Here is a 20,082-nt window from a genome sequence, read left to right on the forward strand (position 1 = left end):
TAACTGCAAGTTGCCGTCTGGGCAGGCATGTCTGAGCAATGGGCTTTGCCTCCTGCTCCTGCTCCCACCCCAGCCCCTGGATGGGGAGGGCTTTGTGTTCTGATACAGGATGTAGCAAAGAGAAGGAAACTCATAGTGAAGGAAGGAAAGGGAAGCAGAAATGAAATGAAACAAAGAAAGTAAGTTTACAGATCAGACGAAGCACACGATACATATGTGTTGAACCATTGTCTGGTTTTTAGGTGTCACGGTACAAACAAACTACAAATCCCGCAGCCCAGACCACAGTGCTCGCTCTTGATATGGCCACAACTTGTCAGTTGTCTCAGTCAAAAGCTTTGGCGATAATTAACACATAACTGAAGAGCGGCAGGTATAAGTACAGGGAGTACAAATCTGAATTGTGCCTGCCTCTCTGTCAGTCCTGTTTTTGGTCCATTGTAATGCACAAGAAGACGTAAATGTAGGAACCAAGTGACCAATAGCAATTGGAATGTTGACCAGGAAATGGGAGGCAAAGTGCTGGAAACTGTAGGAAAGGAAGACAAATTGCTGCACATCCTCTTTTGACAGGAACGTACCTAGCAGCAATGGATTGGGAAAAGCATCACTGTGGGATAGATCCTAGGCAGTAGCCAGTCCTGTGAAATCTCGTAGTTGTGATGCATCCTATAAAGGGATGCATGGCCAGCTCACACGTAGTCTTGCAGCGAGATCTGAGGCAGACGCCGCATTCTCCAGATCACCAGTGCTGCGGGGGGCAGGACCATAAGGAAGGTCATGGTCAGCACCGTAGCAGAAATGACCAGCAGTATTTCCCATGGCGCAAGGATGGTTTTCACCACCGTTTCCTCCATGTCCAGAGTTGGAAGCTGTAAAGGAAAAAGCACACTGCATTACTTGCTTTCAAATACGACGGCATAGATGTGTTTGTAGTACCTAGCAAAGGAATATGAAACAGAGGTGTGAAGTCAGTCATGATGTGTCGGGCAGGCAAGCAATGGCAGGGCTGGATGGCATTATAGAAATGGCAGGTATAGGACTTCTGAATCTAGTTCCTAATGTCACTTCTCAGAGTGGAGCACCGGCTTTGTTCGTGTGTGTTTTCTCATCAGCATGCGAGGGGGAAAGTAAAAGTGTGTCACGGGGCGGAGGGGGAGAACATCTTCCCCAGACGGACCACAGTTAGTAGAATAAAGACGTTACTGCTCTGGAAATTAGTAGTGCTAGTCACTTTTCAGTAGTTATCTAACAAATACATTGCCCACCAAGCAGGCAACTGAACCTGATATTAGTGAGTAGAGCCGGCAAAGTGTCTGAGGAGAAGGACAGGGACAGGAGGTGGGAGGCAGATTGTGTTTCTCTGCAGTAAAGACTGGCTCACAGATGGATTCGTTCCAACTGGCATCAAGATGAGACACCACCTGGGAGTACTTTTCCCGAAAGCTTTTCCCAGGACCTGTCTGTGGCCAGCTGTCCAGCAAAGCATTATAAGGATGTGGGGTCCTGATGTAGTTTTGTCCAACTTGATCTGAAACACAATTGACTGGGTGGACCGCACTGTGTTGCACATCAGGTAGAGCAATATGTGTGTCAGTCAGCACAACTGACCAGCGAAACAAAATGGAGCCCCTCTTGGTCTTGGTGAGGTAGGGAGTCTGACCTCTTGGAGGCAGTCAGTCACGTCTCTCACTTCGTAAACCTTGTCCTGAGGAATAAGCCCACTTTTGCTGGCTGCAGGCCCCAGAGGAGCATGTTGTCTCTCTTTTTGTTGTCAGCCTTTGTTCCCTTGAGAGCCACTGCGAAGGAGCAGTGGCTGACTGAGGTGTAAGATACCATACTGACACGTGCCCCACAAGGCTGTGTCTGACTGTAGTGCAAGCCTTGGCCAATGACCTGTTCAAATGGTCTCAGTATAAGGCCTCCCCCACCAGGAGCACCGTCACACAAAGGTATGCTGGCATCTACTGAAGCTAAAGCAGAGGATAGGATGAAAGGAAGGGTGCTCTGTGAGACATCATTTTATTGAATGTATTATTAATTTTATTTATTATATTTTAATGTATTTTAGTTTATGTTTTTTTTTTTTTTTCTTTTTCCTTTCCCCTTTCCTAAAGTTTCCTAAAATAGGCTTTAGAAAGCATGCTTGACAGAGAACAGCAATGGGTGCTCAGTAAAGAACAGTGTGTGTTATGGATGACTGCAGATATATTTTAATAAAATGAAATATATGTATATATATAAATATGTAATAAATAGTGTAATTTGTAATATAAATAATACATACATATAGTAAAACCTATAGTACATAATACATATAGTAATGTAATATATGGGATTTATATTGTATACTGTATAATGTAGATATCAGGAATGGTATCTAACAAAGAATATTTACGTTAATTATTATTTAGTTAGTCCCATGGTAATGTACCAGGTGGTATTTCTATAAATTATATATTATATATATTTATATATACAGTCATTATATATTTTTATATTTATTTTATATGTATTTTTATGTATCATATATATTATATATTTTTTATATTATATTTGTATTTATATCAATAATGACTATAGGGCGAATATTAGGGTAGGAAAAACAACCCCCCTAACTATTACTTTTCTCTGATTGATAGATAATACTCCTATTAGTTCTTTATTTAGATATGCAATGCAATATATTGTAAGCTATTAGAAATACCACCTGGTATGTTACCATGGGGCTAACCTTTATTGAAACCATTAGATCTGTATGAAATTCCTTCTTGTTTGTTTGAAATGCTTTTGACTGACCACGTGAGGAGGTTTGGCAGTCAGGCCATGGCAGGTACTTCCAGAGCAGAAGCAAAGCTGCTGCCTCATGACAGCAGGAGAGAGAGAAGCAGAGTGGTTAGGAAGGGGTTTAATCAATCATATTTGTTTTGAGGCAAGGAGAAAGGACTGCTTACAGGTGTGCCCTAGTCCACCGAGGGCTGCCTGCAGCACCTCGGCACCAGCCCACACACCTGAGGGCCGTGACACATTTAAAAGGGGCGGTTGGGCAGTGGCAGGCCTTTCCCAGAGCCCCTTGCCCATACTGCCTGTGAGGAGGTTTCCTGAGGGACGGTGGTGCAGCCCGCAGCCTGGCCTTCTCTGCAGGACGTCCAAGGTTTATCTTTGGCTACTCACAGTGGGGATGTGGAGGGGGGTGGTGTTTTGGTCAATAAATCCTGATATATACAAGAGGTGTAAGACATAAGTGACACTGAGGAAGTATATTTATTTGGAAGATGTAGAAACAAATGTCCCTTTGGAACCAAACACGCTGCCAACACTTTTGTACCTGACTTTAAAGCATTAAAATCATCCATAGTTAGGGCCTCTATACGGAGGTCTGTGAGGAGAGGCAGCAGGTTTATAGTACCACACCCTGCAGGGCTTGTTTTTGTGATGATACTCCCTAACAAAGGCTAGCAGCCTGCTAGGCAGACTCTAGCTGGAGCTTTGCTGCACTGCTAACCGTGCAGGACTCTGCTACTCTTGTGTCACACCTTTGCTCTCTGGTATCAACACCTTTGTACCTATAACCTCTCTATTTGAGGTGCTGGCTCCATCTTTTCTGGAGGGAAAGAGGCTTAGCAGAAAGCCTGGTCTCCTTCCAGACCCTGCTGTGGCTCTGCCTGCCTTGCAGCACTACCGAGACCTTTCCAGAATCTTCAGCCCTTGAAAGCTCATGCTAGGTTTTACACCTCCGACTACTGGCCACTCTGACAAACTGGAGAATGTGCTGGAGGGTATGGGTGAAGCTCCCCTAGCTCAGCACCTGAGGCACGTGCAAGGCCTCCCTTCCGGCCAGGCGCACGCCTGTGGCAGGATGGCTCTGGAATGCTGCTCGCCAGGCCTGTTCCCCTGTGATGCCCTCACCTTTCCTCTGGTGTGACATTTTTTTCTTCTTCCCTCTGTGGGTGTGTGAGGGTAAGCATGTGTGTGAGGCTGCTCACTGCAGGGGAGGCAGTTGTGGGAGAAGGGCTGCGTGGGGAGCTGCCCTGTACTGCTTTGTTCCTGACGCCAAGCTGCATGGGTAATATCAGAGTTGGGCATTCTGTCCTCCACCCAGTTGTCCTTGTCCATCTATTAGTTCTTTAAATATCTTAATTTCTGACCTTGTGGTCTCTCTTTTTCTCCCTTAGGCTTTTCTTGTCTGTCTTGCTGCTTCTGTTTCCATCTCTGTTTCGTTTTGATTCTTGCTGCTTCTTTCACTCTTCCTTGTTCCCCTCTTCCAGTTCTTCTGTTTAGACAGGCTACTACTCCGTTACTGTTTGCATAGGAAACCCCAGCCCCCTTTTTCTGTGATTCTAATCCCTCATCAGCAGATGTCTGAGAGATAACATCCAGATAGAGTATTCGGTGGGCCTCACACAGCAGGCTACAGGTGATGAGAGTGGAGAGACCACCCCTTTCCTTGAATGCTGCCTGTTTGAGGACGTCACACCAGTTAAACTGGTGGAAAACCACCTTTCAGTAATCTTCAGTTGGATTATATCACATTGTGTGGGAAAGAGATGGCATCCTGGATGCTGAGAATGAAGGCAGGCTCTGCTCTCTATCTCTACTGAGACAATAGGATGAGGTGTACTTCAGCACGGTGGTGGTAGAAGCGCCAGAGGAAGGCACCCTCTGCTTCTTCCCTCGGTGCAGATGACCTTGTCTTGCCTGGATAGGTTGCTTGGATATGGTTGCTGTGTTGCAGTAACGTGAAGGTCAGACAAAACCCTACGCAGGTCTGTGGGAGAAAACACACTGGGAGGGGTCAGCTTTAGTTGGCCTTTCTGAGGAACGAAAATGCTCTGCAGGCAGGACATGGTGGTGAGGATGATATGGCAGAGGCAATTGCACCTGCACACCTTTGATCTTTTGAGGACTCAGTGTGTCAGGAACTGTTCCTGACTGCCCCTATATGATGAGTGGGAAATGCTTACCATGAGTATTGCTCTTTTACATACCTTTCAGTAAGATGCATTGTAAATAAGTTACTTTTATGACTGGAACATGTCCCAGATGCACATAGTCTGGAAAAATAAATCTGTCAAACTGCATTGCTGGGCAATTAGCAGTCACTGAGGCTGGAGGCCTTGACCTGCCTGAGTGTTGCCTGTCGGTGTCAGCTGGCCTGTTTCGTTCTGTGAGGCTGCATAAGATCTGGAGCTGCTTCTGAGATAATGAGGTGTTTGTCTCATTGTCTGTACTTGAGGCACACATGCTGTGTGCTTCAGTAATCTTCCCAAACAACCGGTAACCCTACTAACTTTCTAAACTTCTCAGGTTTGATTACAGGAGGGGTTGAATAAAAAAACAAACAAACAAAAAAAAAACAACCAAAAACAAAAAAACTGATGGTCACCCAAGGAATTGCTCTAGAAATATAAAAGCACTGCTGAGTCTCTTTCAGAAAAAAATACAGACACTGGAGCTGTGCAAGCTCTGTGACAACTAAAATTCTCATCAGTAAACATATTACATCTGGTGTCTACACTACAAAAATGTTTTACACTGAGGAATACGCTAGATTTTCCCAAATTTACTCACTCTCAGGAATAGTAAAGGCCTCTACCTTGCAACTACTCTGTCATCTTTCCCCACCTGCTGAAACTATTTAAAAGACTGCTTGTCCTGCCTACTGTTTCAGCCTGGAGAAGAGGAGGCTCAGGGGCGACCTTATCGCTCTTTTTAGGTACCTCAAGGGAGGCTGTAGCGAGGTGGGGGTTGGCCTGTTCTCCCACGTGCCTGGTGACAGGACGAGGGGGAATGGGTTTAAGTTGAGCCAGGGGAGTTTTAGGCTAGATGTTAGGAAGAACTTCTTCACTGAAAGGGTTGTGAGGCACTGGAACAGGCTGCCCAGGGAAGTGGTGGAGTCACCATCCTTGGAAGTCTTCAAAAGACGTTTAGATGTAGAGCTTAGGGATATGGTTTAGTGGAGGGCTGTTAGCGTTAGGTTGGAGGTTGGACTCGATGACCTTGAGGTCTCTTCCAACCTAGAAAATTCTGTGATTCTGTGATTCTGTTGGCATTGCTGTATATAGAGCGTTATCTTTGATTTCAGCTGCACTGAACCTGTGCTTAAAAAATAGCTATTTTTCCTCTGCTCGTCTTGCATTTTTCTCCAAGTTACTTGTGATTACCTTTGCTAGTCCTAGCTCACAAAAAAAAAAAAAAAATCCAAATGTTCTTACCTGCCTATCACACCTGGGGTGGTATGGGAAGTTACTCCTCCCCAGTGTGAGGAGGCCAAATGGTGAGGATTTCAACACTGTTGTACCAAAAAGGGCTGGTTTGCTACCTACAGACCTATTGTTAAAGCTTTCACATAGCCCTCGTAAGCTCGTGGGGTCACTGTAACAAGAGAGGGTCTCCGAACGAGATGCTTGCGGGAGGTGCTGGCCTCCCAGTCTGCGCCTTGCTCTCAGTTGTGGGTCCTCTGAAGATGCTTTGCCTGTGGTGGAAAGATGATCTGGTACCTGAATTGGCATCACAAATATCTATTTATATAACTCTTCCTCCTCCAAACTTCAGAATACCTGGCTGTTCTGCAATATTTTTTTTTCTCTACTTGGAAGGATCACATGTCTACTGCTGCTGACCAACCTCTAGGTACACAGAGACTCTTTTCAGGAGCCTTGTAAAGTACAGTGCAGCCACCAAAAGACTGAATGGATTGAGGTCTACAGGGCCTGTTTCATACGAGCACATTAAGTTACATTCCCTTGTTTCTATCAGGTTTTTCTCTTTGGTAGCTGTAGCTTTCAGTGTTGCCCTAAAAGCGTCTGAATAAACGACTGTTGGACATGAGAAAGACTGTGGACAAGGGCTATTTGCCTTTCCTCATCTTCGTTTCTAACAGGAAGGCTGCAGTTTCTCATCTTCCCTAACACAGTATTTCAGGTTTAGGCACCTAGTTAGAGGGTTTCAGAAAGAACCTGTTTTCTGTAAATCCTGTGACTCTTGCATGATTGCTGTAGGTAAATAACCTCAGGTGGGGGGCACCTCGGTGCTTGCGACAACAGAAATTCCTAACTGGTGAGGTACTCGGTGCTCCTTTTCCAGAGTACAACCCTTGTTGATAAATATTTGTAGGGCAGGCATGACCATGCCTTGGCCTGACACTTGCATGGAGGCTTGTGTGACTGAGTATTTATGGGAGCACAGCAAGGAAATTAGACCCTTGACTAATGTCCACATGGGTGGATTCAGTGTTTAATTTTGTGCAGGGTGGCCTACTCTAGGGCTCCTCTTTCTAATGTTACTGGAAACTCTTGGCAGCAGCACTGGGGTTCTATCCTATTGTCACTTGTGAAGACCTGGCTGCATCAAGGACTGTGGCCTTCAGATCGACCCATCAGCCACAAGTTTTCCATAAAGACTCTAGGCCCCTATTGCGCTGTTCACTATTACGTGAGGATCTATCCTTCCAGTTTCCTTCCCCACCCGAATTAGCATATTCCTATGGTGTGTGAGCTTGGATTTTCGTTGATATGGAAACAAACTAAAACCAGAGCAGATAGTAAAAAGAGAATGTCTACAAAAAGTGTGGTTGCATGAAAGCTTTTGGGAATACCTTGGTCACACTCCACTTTGTGCAAGCACACAGAGCAAACCCTACCTCTGCAGTGCTCAACTCCTGGTCTGCCTTCTTGTCAGAGATAACCACCATCAAACAGCAGGTAAAAATACGACTGACAGTACTAAGCAAAAAAAATAGATGAAATGTTAAAGACCTAATATTAGTTATTTCCTTTCACCTACATTTTGGCTATTTTAGCATGCTGGCAGTCCTGCTACAGTACACCGATTCAGAATATCAGATAAAACCACATATCTGGTATTGTGTTTCCGGTTTTGTGTGCACAGGGCCTCCAGCTCCTTGCGGGAGGGGTTTTACCACCTAGATGTGCGAGCTACCTAGCTAGATGCATGGGTTAACTGTTGCTTTGGCACAGCTGTAGCTGCAGAAGGCTTCCTGTTTTGCATATGTGAACACCTCGGCAAGCCCTTGTTTTAACGGAACAACAGGTCAAAAGGGCTGAACCCTCAATGATGACCTTGTTCTGCTTGCTGCTCTCCTCACTCTCTGGTCAAACCCTTTGCACTTCAAGTGGAGCAAATGAGTATTACTGTGCGCTGCTTCTTGATCATAGCTGCCAGCATCCTATCGACATTTAAAGATTCGACATGGCCACTCAATTTTTTGGAGAGGCAGTCACTGCTGCAGTGTCCCTAGTCTGCCTTGCGACACTGTGTGACTGCAGAAAGGTGAATCCCTATGCTGCTTTTCTGACCTGAGGCCAGAGGTAGCAAAGAGTAGGAATGTGAAAGGTTCTGAAACCTGAGGTTCTCACGCACTTCTAAACTAGAAATGAGTGTGATGATCAGGAAACCTATCACTGTAAAAGTGCCACTTAAAGCTCCTGAAAAATCCAGAAATTAAATCAATCAGTTTAGCAGCTTGGAGAAAGGGCCACATTTGACCTCTATAACACCTGAAAGATCAAACTGCACTCGTCCCTAAAGGTCCTACACTTTCAAACCACGAGTGCTCTGCAAATGCACTGAATCATAAAATTTTAAGAAAACTCTCTGATTTGGCTTGCAGCGCAGATTCGCCTCTACAAGTAACAACTGCATGAAGTGCTACTTACAACAACTACTTCGGCATTCAGTTTTACAAGGATTTCGATCTTTCTACAGCAAGCTGTAATGTTGTCTGATTGATTAATCTAAAACCAATCTAGCACTGTGAGTAAATTCTCAAAAGACACATTTAGTAGAAAAAATCTTACCGAGAGGTTTGGCTACCAATCTCTAATCTAGTTTATGTAATCTTAGACATCATGAAGATAGAGCTCATTTAATAACACCAAAGCAGCTCAGAACACGGGTATTTGGCTGCTGGTGCCTTTAGTTGCAGTACCTTTCATCTTATTTTTCACAGAGGTAGCTACCTAAACTGAAAGTTAAAATGAAACAGCAGACTCCCTGCCATTCAAAATAAATGTGCATGACTTGCTTTGGACATGCAAGTTTTTTTTTTTTTTTTTTTTTTTTTTTTTTTCCCCTCCATATTTCACCTAGCAAGGTGTTTTTGTTGTCTTAGTTCCTGGCAGGTTTGTTAGTTTTTTCACTCTTAACAGTACTGCAGAGGGCTACATACGCCTGTATGCCACACACGCATTGCCTATCCACAACTGTTTAAATGCTTTTGGACAGACTCTTGCAAGCTCCTGGTCTGCTAACTTTAAAAGGAAAATAAAGCCTTGTTTTATGCAGTGTGCTTGCTAGCATAATCACCTGTTTAGCAAACTGACTCTTTTGATGGTAGTGAGCTTAACATTAAATACATGAACAGAAACTTTACATTTTGGCTATGGGAAATAAGTTCTAACTAACTTTCCCTGAGGTGTGATGCAGATGGAGCAACACTTGTGAATGCTCCTGTAAGAATTTCGCTCCTTTCCATCCACTCTTACCTTGTTAGTGTCCCTGCAGTGTGTTGCAAGTCTCACCGATGAAATTGAGTAGGTTTGCCTGGGCTTCCATCCTCTTGTCAGGCAGCCTGGGTGGGCACTGGAGCCGTGCTGGACCTGCTGGGGATCGTGAGGGTGGCAGGCCCCAGAGCCGAGGTGGGCGGCAGTGCACAGGTACTTGTTTGTACAGCAGTGCCTGCACCGCCTCCCGCTTGCTGGTTCTTAAAGTGGCACAATCCTTTTCAAAGCTAAGGGTGAGGCATTTCTGCATTGACTACGGTTTGCTTGGGACCAGTAAAATAACACCCTGCTTGGTCACATGTCCTTGAGCTGCTTTAGCAGACAGTCACTTGGAGGTGATTGGTGATGGCTCTTTTTCTGCCCAGAAACCACCTTGGGCATTCTCTGTAAAAATCATAATTTCTCAAAGTCACTGTTCTGTTGACAACCAGTCAGAGGCTGAGTTATTACCTGAGAGCATGGATAGCCTTCAGAGTATGAAGGCTGACACCCCTAGGGTTGTTGCACGTTCAGGGGGTTGAGCCACCTGACTCCCAACACTGTAGTTTGGCTCAACATTTGCTACTTATGAGCTTACCTTTTAAGTATTTGACAAATCACAGCTGTGTTATTTATTACAGGGAGTAGGAAGCTCATGGAAACCTCATCAGGGGTTTTGCTATGCAGTTCAGGCTCTACTCTTCACTGGTGTGGGGGTGGCCTTGCACAGCTGCTAACAACTGACCCTCTTACCTCTGCTCAGTGCTGCAGTGTTGTGACCATCGCCTCTGGAAGTGGTACTCTCCGCTGGCTGAGATATTTGAGGCACATTAGTTTGGCTTGTCAGCACACTGATACAGTCATGTAAGGTGCAGCTGGTGTTCATTGTTATAATCAAGCGGAATAGGTTTTTAAAATATTTTTGTAAAGGTTTCAGAAAGTAATACTGAGGTACTCATTACTGACTGCTCTAGCCTTGGGCGTCCCGTCTTTTTACAGCACCTTTTACAGAGGATTCTCTGCTGCCCTCTCAGTCAGATTTTGGAAATGAATGACATAGGTGTCAAATACCATACTGATTGGCTTTTCAGGTCAGGCCTACTGGTTCCAGACCCATCTGCTTTTGGCAGGGTTGCTGGAGGGACTGAATTGAGGCACAGTACTTCCTTTGGTTGAGGTTTTACATCCTCATCTGGAACCACAGCTAGAGTGACTGGACAGCATAAGCATCTGTAGCTGCAGGGTAACACTAAATACCTTACCCTCTCCCTGGGAGTCTGTGGGGCAAACGTGCCCAAATACTGGGCACGCGTTTCTGCCATGGCATGTGTTCCCTAGATACCCATTTTCTTTTACATACTTTTAATTTGTTCTGCCTTTGGCATGATTCTGTAACCCCTGCAGATAAGCAAGGTGATGTTCTGATACTGAGGCCTAGGTTTCCAAGAGAGGCAACATAAAATAAAACCTTACCTTATCTTTTACTGTCAGTGGGGGTCGAACCTCATTCTCAGGCTGGTGTTACTCGCTGTAAGCTTCCTAACCTGTATCAAAATACGACGAGTGGAAAACTACTGCACGAGGTGATGCCTGTGCTCCTGTTTCCTAGTGCTTGTGGCAGAGGTGGTTTCGCAACAGGAGTCACGCAAGGCTGAAGGCTGTGGGCGGGTGAGCTGGTGGGTGCATACAGTTACTGGTAAACTGTAAAACATTTCTGAGTAAGAGTATAGTTTGAAAGTGAAACAGTGCCTGCGAACTCTTGGTTCCCCGTTTTCCCTCCACATATCTGTTTTGACCTCGGTTAGCGAAGCTACGTAATAGTCTACCTAGACCTAATATGAAAGGATTCGATGGTTTAGGTTGTGACTGTGATGCCCAGAAACAGTACTCTAGTTAGCAGCTTGTGATTCTTATTGCATGCTAGATGGGTGTGTTGCATAAATGGAGGACTGTGCTCTAAAAACACTTCTTTTTATAGGTTTGGATACTTTTACCATTCCAGCAACAGGAAAGCAGTCCTATTTCATATGCATTGCTGTGATTAGCAGTCTGAGTATTACCACAGTGAATAATTGGGTACCTTGTTGACGCAAACCACCTGCAGACAGCAAATTATCCAGGCAGAAAGGTGTCTTGGCCTGACATTGGTCCTGTAGTGTTTCTCGTCCAAAGTAAATACCTGTAAGATAAATTGCTTGGTTTGCAGAGAATAGCAGCATGACTGCTTTGCAGGTCATGACAGCAAGCGAAGCACTGAACTGAAGCCGGGAAGATTGGTACCTTTCCATAGAGCAAGTGGTGAGAATGTGTACCCAAATACTCCAGTAACTGCACTTACACCGGCTCAGCATTGCCATACACAGCCAGTTGCTGCTCTGGAAGTGCAGGGATGTGCATGGCTATGGGGCTGCAGGCAGCCCCCTCTCTGGCCCCAGCATTAGCACTGGCTGTGAGCTTGCCTTCCTCCCCCCGCTTACCTTTATATGTTGACAGTTTGGTCTCCCTGTCACCCAGGGGGAATGAGGAGCTGGTTTGGCTCTAGGCCTGCATGGTTGGCTCCCTCTGACTGTGCTGGGACTAGGAAAGCTCTTGCGAGTGGGTGCAGCTGATAGCGAGCTGTTTGGCCAGGTGTGTATGGAGGTGTGCCTTAATGGTCAGCTGGGCTTTGTGCCATGTCTCTGTGGAGCTTATGCCGAGCCTATGGTCTCTAAGCTCTGCTGGAGTCAACTGCCCAGGAGGAAGGAAAAAAAATCATAGCCATCTCTGGGTGCTTCCATTGCACTGCCCAGCTCTTCCTCTGTTCATGGGAATGCCCAACTTTGGTAGGAGCTTGGACCTCAGCAGTAAGGCTATTATAAAAGCTTTGTTTTAAACAATCATTTAGCTTGCACTGGAGGGGATTAGCTCTGAGTGGCTTCTACAATGAGCACAGAATACAGGTGGCCTCTGAAACACGTTTGCCAGACCTGGCCCTAGGGAAATGCTGCGCAAGATTTACACAGCTCTGAAACTGCCAGTGATGCCTAGAAACCAGGGGTGGGTATCTGACTCCATCCATGTTTTGGCTTAAATAGCTTGACCTTCCCCTGGCTCTGCTGATCTCACCAAACTCCATGGGCACTGTATCATCTTGGCTCCTGTGTGTTTTCTTCCCCACCTTGTCCCACATGGCATGAAATGTTGGTCCTCTTGTCCTGCTAACACTGTCTGGAAAGGCATTAGGAGTTGCTAGAGGTGCTCAAGCCAAGTGGCTTCTGGCCACTGTTTTTAATCCTCATATAGAGGATTAAAGACTGCTGGTTCTAAAGCTTTCCCATGGGAAACATTAGGATGGGTGAGACCCCCTTGAGCTGATAGCCCTGTGCCTGCCTAGCAGCACTGCTTACTTCTTTCAAGGAATCTGCTGCAGGTGAAGAGGCCTGGAGAAATGCAGGCTGAGCAACAGCTGTGGTAGCAGCTGTTTGCAAGGGTGGGTTTGGTGAGGGAAATCTGGGAACTAAGGGGATCACAATACAACTTTAAGGCTTGTGGTTACAGGGGATTGAAAGCCTTTGTAGCTGTGAGTCGCTTTAGGTATGTGCTCAAGATATCTACTTTTTTCTCTTGTGAAAAGTCAGCAGTTGACAAGAGCGTAGGAACCCTTGTACAAAGAGTCAGCAGCATTGGACCTTCAGTAAGAGACCAGACAAAATAGTCCCTGCTCTCATTACGAGGAGTCTCTTCATGGATGGTATTAGTTCAAAAGCCAGATCAGGCTGGGAAAGTGACTTTTATTTTTTTTTTTTTTTGTCTTTTATCTTAGTTCACTAGCTACACATCAAGACGCAAGGGGTGGGAGAGACAACTCCAGGGACCCTGCCAGGCAGCAGCAGCAGGAAGTGCTAGAACTGGCAGACAGTAAGGCGATTCTGGTTGCACTTTTTGTTATTCCAAGTGCCATCGGTGTACATCTCCACGCACTCCTCTTCCCCTTTGCCTGAAGGCTCGTTTGAATGCCAGTTGGTATAGCTTGGTTCAGCACCATCCAGGAACTGGAATTTGCCTGGAATTAGAGATTCCTTTATCCCTAGGTAGGCGTACCTATTGAACTGCTTCACGAAGTACAGAATGGCATCGTTCTCGCCTGCGTTCCTTGGAGTAGCAATAGACCCCCCAGCCTCTTCACATGTTTTCACTGTGGTGTGGAAATCAGCAGTTTTCCCATTGGTAGCAAATATTTTTCCTTCAGATGCTGTTATCATTCCTTCCAAGTGGAGGACTGCAAGAACAGGTGGAAGCTGTTAATCTTTCCTTTGTGCATTGCTCTGTGGTTAGTTTGCTGCCAATTGTAATTCCCACTGCCTGCTTTCCTCCATAACTTTAAGGTAAACCCAGAACCAATTAAGGGACAGGAAAGCTTAAAATCACAGATTACACATGGAGAAAAGAGACAACCCCCAAAAGCCATATCTTTGCATTTAGATAAGGTACGCTATTATTCCCTCTGAGTCTACTTCTACTGCACAGGCCCCCTGTGATGGCTTGCAGAATACAGAGATAGTTGTCAGTCCTTGGGCAAGTACGATCTCAGATATGATCTGCTTGTAAATGCATTGATTTTTTTCTTTGGCATTCAGTTTCTATTAGGGACATGACAGATGCTCATGGGGCACTTTCACATAGGCAGAGCTTTTAGTCACAGTTGGATTTGTTTGCTGCCATACTTCAGGCCTGTTAGCAAGGCATCTCCCCCTTTTTACAGAAAACTAATGCCCCCTGCCCCCGGTTTGTCAGTTATCTCTATCTGCCAGCACACACAACATAAATGTAATGAAAACTCTGAAAATTCTGCCTTTTCCTGAGAGGCCGTTTTGTTGCTCATTTTCCTTATGCCCCCTAATCATGCTACGGCTGTAAATAAAGGTAGATAACTTGCCTCTTTCAAGTTTGGAAATCCGATCTTCTATTTGAAGGATGACATCTCCCATTTCATTGCCAGGAAGTGATTTGAAGCCTAAGAACAAAATCAGAGATTATGCACTTCAGTTCGCTGTTTAAATGTTGGCTTTTAGGATAAGGCATAGATAATTGTGTGAAACTAATACCACTTATTGCAATTTGACCTGTTAGTTCATTGCTGTGTTTTAAATAGGGAGTTATTTCAAACAGTAATAATTTTTTACTATACCAAACAACTTCTTGGCATCATCTTGTGGAGCAGAAATGCTGGAAAATGTGAATTAATAGTCTGGGTTAGTATCTACTCTACAAATGTTTGAGACGGTGCAGGCAAAAGACTGGCACTTGCCCAGTAGGTTTTATTTTTATTCATGCTACTTTGCGCCTGCAGACAGCATTGCTCAGGCTCCTCAGGCACTTACTCACAGTTCCACCCTCACACCTGGCACCAAGTTTTTTGTGCCCTGTGCTATGGAAAGCGATATAACCTTTTCCTGATGTGAACTGAGCCTCTGAGTCTTTGAACATCTATCTTGCTTCATGCAGGACACTAATGAAGATCTGATTATTTTTCATCATGTAGAACCCACTTCAATACACACAGCATAGCACTTGGTTTATGAGGCATAAAGATGTTACACAGCAGTACATGTAAATACAAAAGGAGCTGGTAACTGCAGGTACCTGATATAAAGCCTTGAGCTATCCCCTTTTCAGGTGAGATCCTGAAACCAGGCACCAGGAACTTGCGTGTTGGGTTACCTCGAGCACTGCAGGGGAGCAGGAAAAGAGCCACTGCTAGGAGTCTGTGGAACATCTGTGGTGACAGCATTATTTGAAGCCAAATATAAAAGTCTGGTTTACTCTCCTGTGTAGAGTCCTGGTCAAAAAAAAAAAAAAAAAAGGTGTTTCAGACCTTTGTCTGAATTTGAAGTTTCTCCTAAGATATGCTTAATGAAATGACTGAGATTGACAGCTGCAAAGCTAAGTTACCTAGGAGGTAATGAATGACAACAGTGAACAAACTTGTCCCTCACAAGCCATTTTCATACAGCAGATACTATCATATGCCATTTTCCCCCTGGACCAAGCTACAGCTCCAGTGTTAATCTTACAGGGGAGCAACAGACATATGCTGTAGTAAGGAAAAAAACAGGTTAGGGCAAACCGCGACACTCTTTATCAATTTAGGAGGGAAACTATTATTAATATTGACCTGTTAAAAGTATCTTCACTGCAGGAGCTACCCTCTGTCACAACATGCTAACATTTAAACAAACCTGTTGAGATGCACATATCTAAACTGCAGAAGTTTGTGACCGGTTTGAGAGAATTAAACACATTTCAAAGAGAAACCTCTTTAGGGATGTTCAACTTACCTGTCAGCTCCTGTCAGAAATAGGAAAGGCACGTTACCTAGTCTAATTTATAGGGTGTGTAACTTGAGATTCATCTTATCTATGGGAAATACCAAGAGTGTGTAATATGATATGAATTTGCACATGAATAGAAATTTCATGACCTTTAACTTGATTGATTGACAGGGGGTTTTCTTCAAGAGGTGGACACTTGAAATGTGAGTAATAACTTCAAGGGTTCTTTCTTGACTTGTAGAAACACTTCCGTGTGGCAGAAAAATTGGAGTGCAACAAGCACTTTCTCAGTACTTACTTGAAATACTTGCTATTTCCACAGAATTGCTGTGCAAATGTTACCTTGTAAATGTCGGTTACGATACGCCAAACTAATGAGTTTCCCTGAGGCATAATATTCATCAGGAACACCCCTACAATGTTGTCACTTTCTTCATCATGACAGGTCCTCTGCCTGTAATTACTGAAAACTTGTAACTACATAGAATCACACAGCAGCAACAAAGCCAGAAGACAATAGTACATCACAGACTTAAATAACCTACAGATTACTCTAGGGGAGGTTTATATATTACAAATAACAATTCTACTGTACAATGTAAGTAAGTCATAGTTTTGTCCAACAGCAAAATGACCTTTGAGTGAGGAAAGAGCTGCCCTGTATCATTCCTGGAATTACAGAGGCCTCAAGGCATGGAGCCTGGCTGAAATGGAAACTGTTGCCATGCATTTCTCAGTTACTCTCAGCTGTGAGTTGTTTCCATCTAACTGGGACTTGCAGGCATGGAGTATCAGGCTGTGTTCCAGTTCAAATAACTAGGTGGGATCACAGCATCCTTATGTCTGGACAGCATAAGGATGTTGCGTGAAGGCTACTAGCTAGGTCGGCTGAGGAATGGGTGCTTTGAGGTTGGACAAGGAATGTGAGCGGTACCCATACTGGCCTTAGATGCTACTGCTTTGAGGCAAGCCTAGATTGCCTCTGTAGGTATCGTGTACCCTGCACCCTTGCAGGATGTTACCTCAGCAGCTACGGTGGGGTCCTTGGCCATTGGTGTCATACCCACAGAGGCCTGATTGATTCCCTGCATTGCTTCTCAAGTGCCCTGGAAAAGGCACCACTCCTGTGAAAAATAAATAGGCAATACCAGTTGTATGTAGTCAAATAGAGGAGGGACGCACTGAATTTGCATGAGTAACCTTTGCTTAAATTTTCATGCTACAATTTGAAGTTCCTACCTTTTGAGTGTTTGACTTGGTCCTCTTAACATTCTTTTCGCTGAGGTTTTCTAATTATTTCCTGAAACAGATTGTGAGGCAATTACATGGGGTCCAGATAAGCTCTAGCAAAAGACACTGGCAAAACTTGGGTATTTGCACCCGTGCTGGGAATGGTTTCAGCACTTCAGCTGCATCTGGCAGAAACTGGGATGGACAGGTATGAGAAGGGCAGGAGGCTTGGCCTCCTTTACTGAGTTTCATGTGCTGAGTGATGGCCTGGGAAACTGAAGTCTCTTTGCACACTTCCTTCCCAGAAGGACCGATGTGGATTTGATAGGTTGTAAACTTTTCTCCTCTCACTTTCCATCAGCATTTTAATATGATGGAGCAAGCTACAATACTTTAGAAACTTTACATTTTAACTGCACTTGTTAATGCTTAATAGAATACTGTAATATTCTTCATAATTACTGTACCTTGTAACCTATAATTTATAAGCTACTTTATTTATTCTCAAATTCTGCCAGGTTCACTGCTATGGGCCTCAATGATGACAAATAATTTTTGATTATTGAGACCTTTTCCTCAGTGTTTCTGCATCTATTGCTGGGAGGCTTTATAATACCAGTGCTAGTGAAGCACATTAACGAGAATAAGAAGGCCAACGGCATCCTGGCTTGTATCAGGAACAGCGTGACCAGCAGGGCTAGGGAGGTGATCGTCCCCCTGTACTCAGCTCTGGTGAGGCCGCACCTCGAGTACTGTGTTCAGTTTTGGGCCCCTCGCTACAAGAAGGACATGGAGGTGCTTGAGCGGGTGCAGAGAAGGGCGACGAAGCTGGTGAGGGGCCTGGAGAACAAGTCCTACGAGGAGCGTCTGAGGGAGCTGGGCTTGTTCAGCCTGGAGAAGAGGAGGCTCAGGGGTGACCTTATCGCTCTTTTTAGGTACCTCAAGGGAGGCTGTAGCGAGGTGGGGGTTGGTTTGTTCTCCCATGTGCCTGGTGACAGGACGAGGGGGAATGGGCTAAAGTTGAACCAGGGGAGTTTTAGGTTAGATGTTAGGAAGAACTTCTTCACTGAAAGGGTTGTGAGGCATTGGAACAGGCTGCCCAGGGAAGTGGTGGAGTCACCATCCCTGGAAGTCTTCAAAAGACGTTTAGATGTAGAGCTTAGGGATATGGTTTAGTGGGGACTGCTAGCGTTAGGTCAGAGGTTGGACTCGATGATCTTGAGGTCTCTTCCAACCTAGAAATTCTGTGATTCTGTGAATAACAGCTTAGTGTTACACAATGTAGGTAGGTAAAAAAATAAAAAAAAAAAATAAAATGCTGTGGACAGAGGTCTGTCAACACATCTTTCTTAGCTGCATCGAGAAATACAGACACTGGAGATGACTTTTAGGTTATGAACATGGACGCATGTTCCTTCCATGGGCCTCTTTGTTAGCATTTCTTCTATATGTTTAACCTCCTGAAAGCTGTGTGTGTATATATATTTCCTTCACGGAGCTAGTCATAACATAAATAACCTTAAAGTCCCTCGCCTTGTATTTAAATGGTTCCAACCATGTTTTCATATGTATTTTCTCTCTACCTGTCTCTTTTGCTGTGCTCTGCTGCTGCTGCACTCCTATCTCACTACCACCTGGTCCTGCAGTTTCTGCATGTCCTTTTCCATGTGTCAGACTGTCCCCTTATGCCTGCGAGTAACAGGAAGAGCGCAGCGCATGTGGGCCCCAGCATCTCCCCTCCCAATGCGGGTGTCTGGCAGAACTTCTCAGAGATCTGAGGCTATTCTTGCTGAGCTTTAAAACCCTGGAGCAAAGATTTCAGCTACATGTGAACACCTGGGAGGACAACCTTCAACCCGGCGTTTTGTTGCATTTACAAGCGGCATTTTAGAGCAGAAAGTCTTACCTTTACCTTTAGACAGCATGATCAGTGCTCGTAAATGCAACCACCATCTTGCTCTGCTGACCCAAGTCATGTGTGGAGGATCCAAGTGGAGGTCACTGGGTGTCTCCAGTTTGTCACTTTGTGCAGCTCGGCTGAGAAACAGAGGCAGAGATAGTTGTGTGTTTATAACAGGTAGAAAGCAAAACATTATCTCCTCTATGGTTCCCACTAGCAAAATAGCTTTCTAATGAGAGCGAGAACGAGACCTCAGGTTTCTGAACTAGTTGAAACTGCTTTGCCATATATTCAGTGGTTGTCCACCATTATCTGCAGAAGACTGTTCAGTTGTTCGCCACTGTCCTTATGACCATAACTGCAAACACTGAAACGTCAAGGGTTATGGTGCTCTTGGCTCCTGGGGCACCAGGGAAGATGTGGGTGAAGGTTTCATTCAAGGTTTCGCCCTGGCATCACACCTGCCTTATCACCCTTGAGCCAACTGCCACCAAACCCCAGTTTCCTAACAGGCACTTCACCTTCAATCCAAGTCCCCTTATCTTTTTGGAAAGGTGCTACTCTAGTTTCCAAGCATCCTGTATTGATCATGCTTTACAGCCTGGCCTGTTTGTGTAACTGTAGGTTAATGCATTTTTAAATATTAGACTTCGACTTCAGATACTGAAATTTACTTGCACTCTGGCTCTCTTCAGGGTCTAAATAAACATGTGTGTTACACCATTACACAATGCACTCAGGACCATTGTTTTCCTCCAGTTCATAAGAGTTGTAGAAGGGCCATTAGCCTTTCCACCTCTTTTCAGTTTGGTTGCAAAACTGGCTAGCATATCCTGGCAGCAAATACTTCTCCTGCTTATGCTTGCTGTTCTAAGGAACACTTGTAAATAGATGTAAAATGTATGATTACCATTTACCTTGTATTCGTAGCACTGGTAGGATATTGCACCATTAGGTACTGGTGTTTTTCCACTACATATGTTCTCCTAGAAAAGAACAGAGGAATAATATAATTAAACTTAAAAAACAGAAAGTGTAAGGGAGGTACTGGTCTCAGTTTTTAAAAGATAAGGTAGCCCTACCTCCCTATGTTGTGTCCTGGCATTTACCACACTTGTAAAGTCTCATTTGAGCTCAA

General features: G+C 44.7%; 2 protein-coding genes and 1 long non-coding RNA gene across 7 annotated transcripts in view; 1 reads left to right on the top strand and 2 right to left on the bottom strand.

Moving 5' to 3' along the window:
* Positions 1-740: 740 nt before the first annotated feature.
* Positions 741-12,188, bottom strand: LOC311439564. The gene is made up of 7 exons (XR_014694818.1): positions 11,981-12,188; positions 11,584-11,682; positions 10,977-11,047; positions 10,257-10,314; positions 9,507-9,908; positions 4,149-4,768; positions 741-872 (listed from the first exon to the last, which is right to left on the bottom strand). It is a non-coding gene; the product is annotated as an uncharacterized lncRNA (long non-coding RNA).
* The window catches only part of LOC311439563 (uncharacterized protein), a 57,581-nt gene continuing 39,945 nt past the window's right edge, over positions 2,447-20,082 (top strand). For both annotated transcript variants that reach the window (XM_084525424.1, XM_084525423.1), the window contains exon 1: positions 2,447-3,154. In XM_084525424.1, coding sequence (XP_084381550.1) covers positions 2,867-3,154 — 288 coding nt within the window. In that variant the 5' untranslated portion in view covers positions 2,447-2,866. The remainder of the gene's footprint in view (positions 3,155-20,082) is intronic.
* Positions 13,254-15,876, bottom strand: LOC311439759 (pulmonary surfactant-associated protein A-like). 4 transcript variants are annotated; one of them, XM_084525872.1, is made up of 4 exons: positions 15,821-15,876; positions 15,126-15,321; positions 14,419-14,496; positions 13,254-13,761 (listed from the first exon to the last, which is right to left on the bottom strand). In XM_084525872.1, exons 2-4 carry the CDS (start codon positions 15,271-15,273, stop codon positions 13,385-13,387), a joined length of 603 nt encoding a protein of 200 aa, XP_084381998.1. In that variant the 5' UTR covers positions 15,274-15,321; positions 15,821-15,876; the 3' UTR covers positions 13,254-13,384. The 4 variants fall into 4 exon arrangements, with proteins under 4 accessions (XP_084381998.1, XP_084382001.1, XP_084382000.1 ...); XM_084525875.1 differs by having other exon boundaries at positions 15,204-15,321; positions 15,821-15,845; XM_084525874.1 differs by lacking the exon at positions 15,821-15,876 and having other exon boundaries at positions 15,204-15,352.

This window comes from Aythya ferina (genome assembly GCF_964211825.1).
Source record: "Aythya ferina genome assembly, chromosome: 7".
NCBI lineage: Eukaryota > Metazoa > Chordata > Aves > Anseriformes > Anatidae > Aythya > Aythya ferina.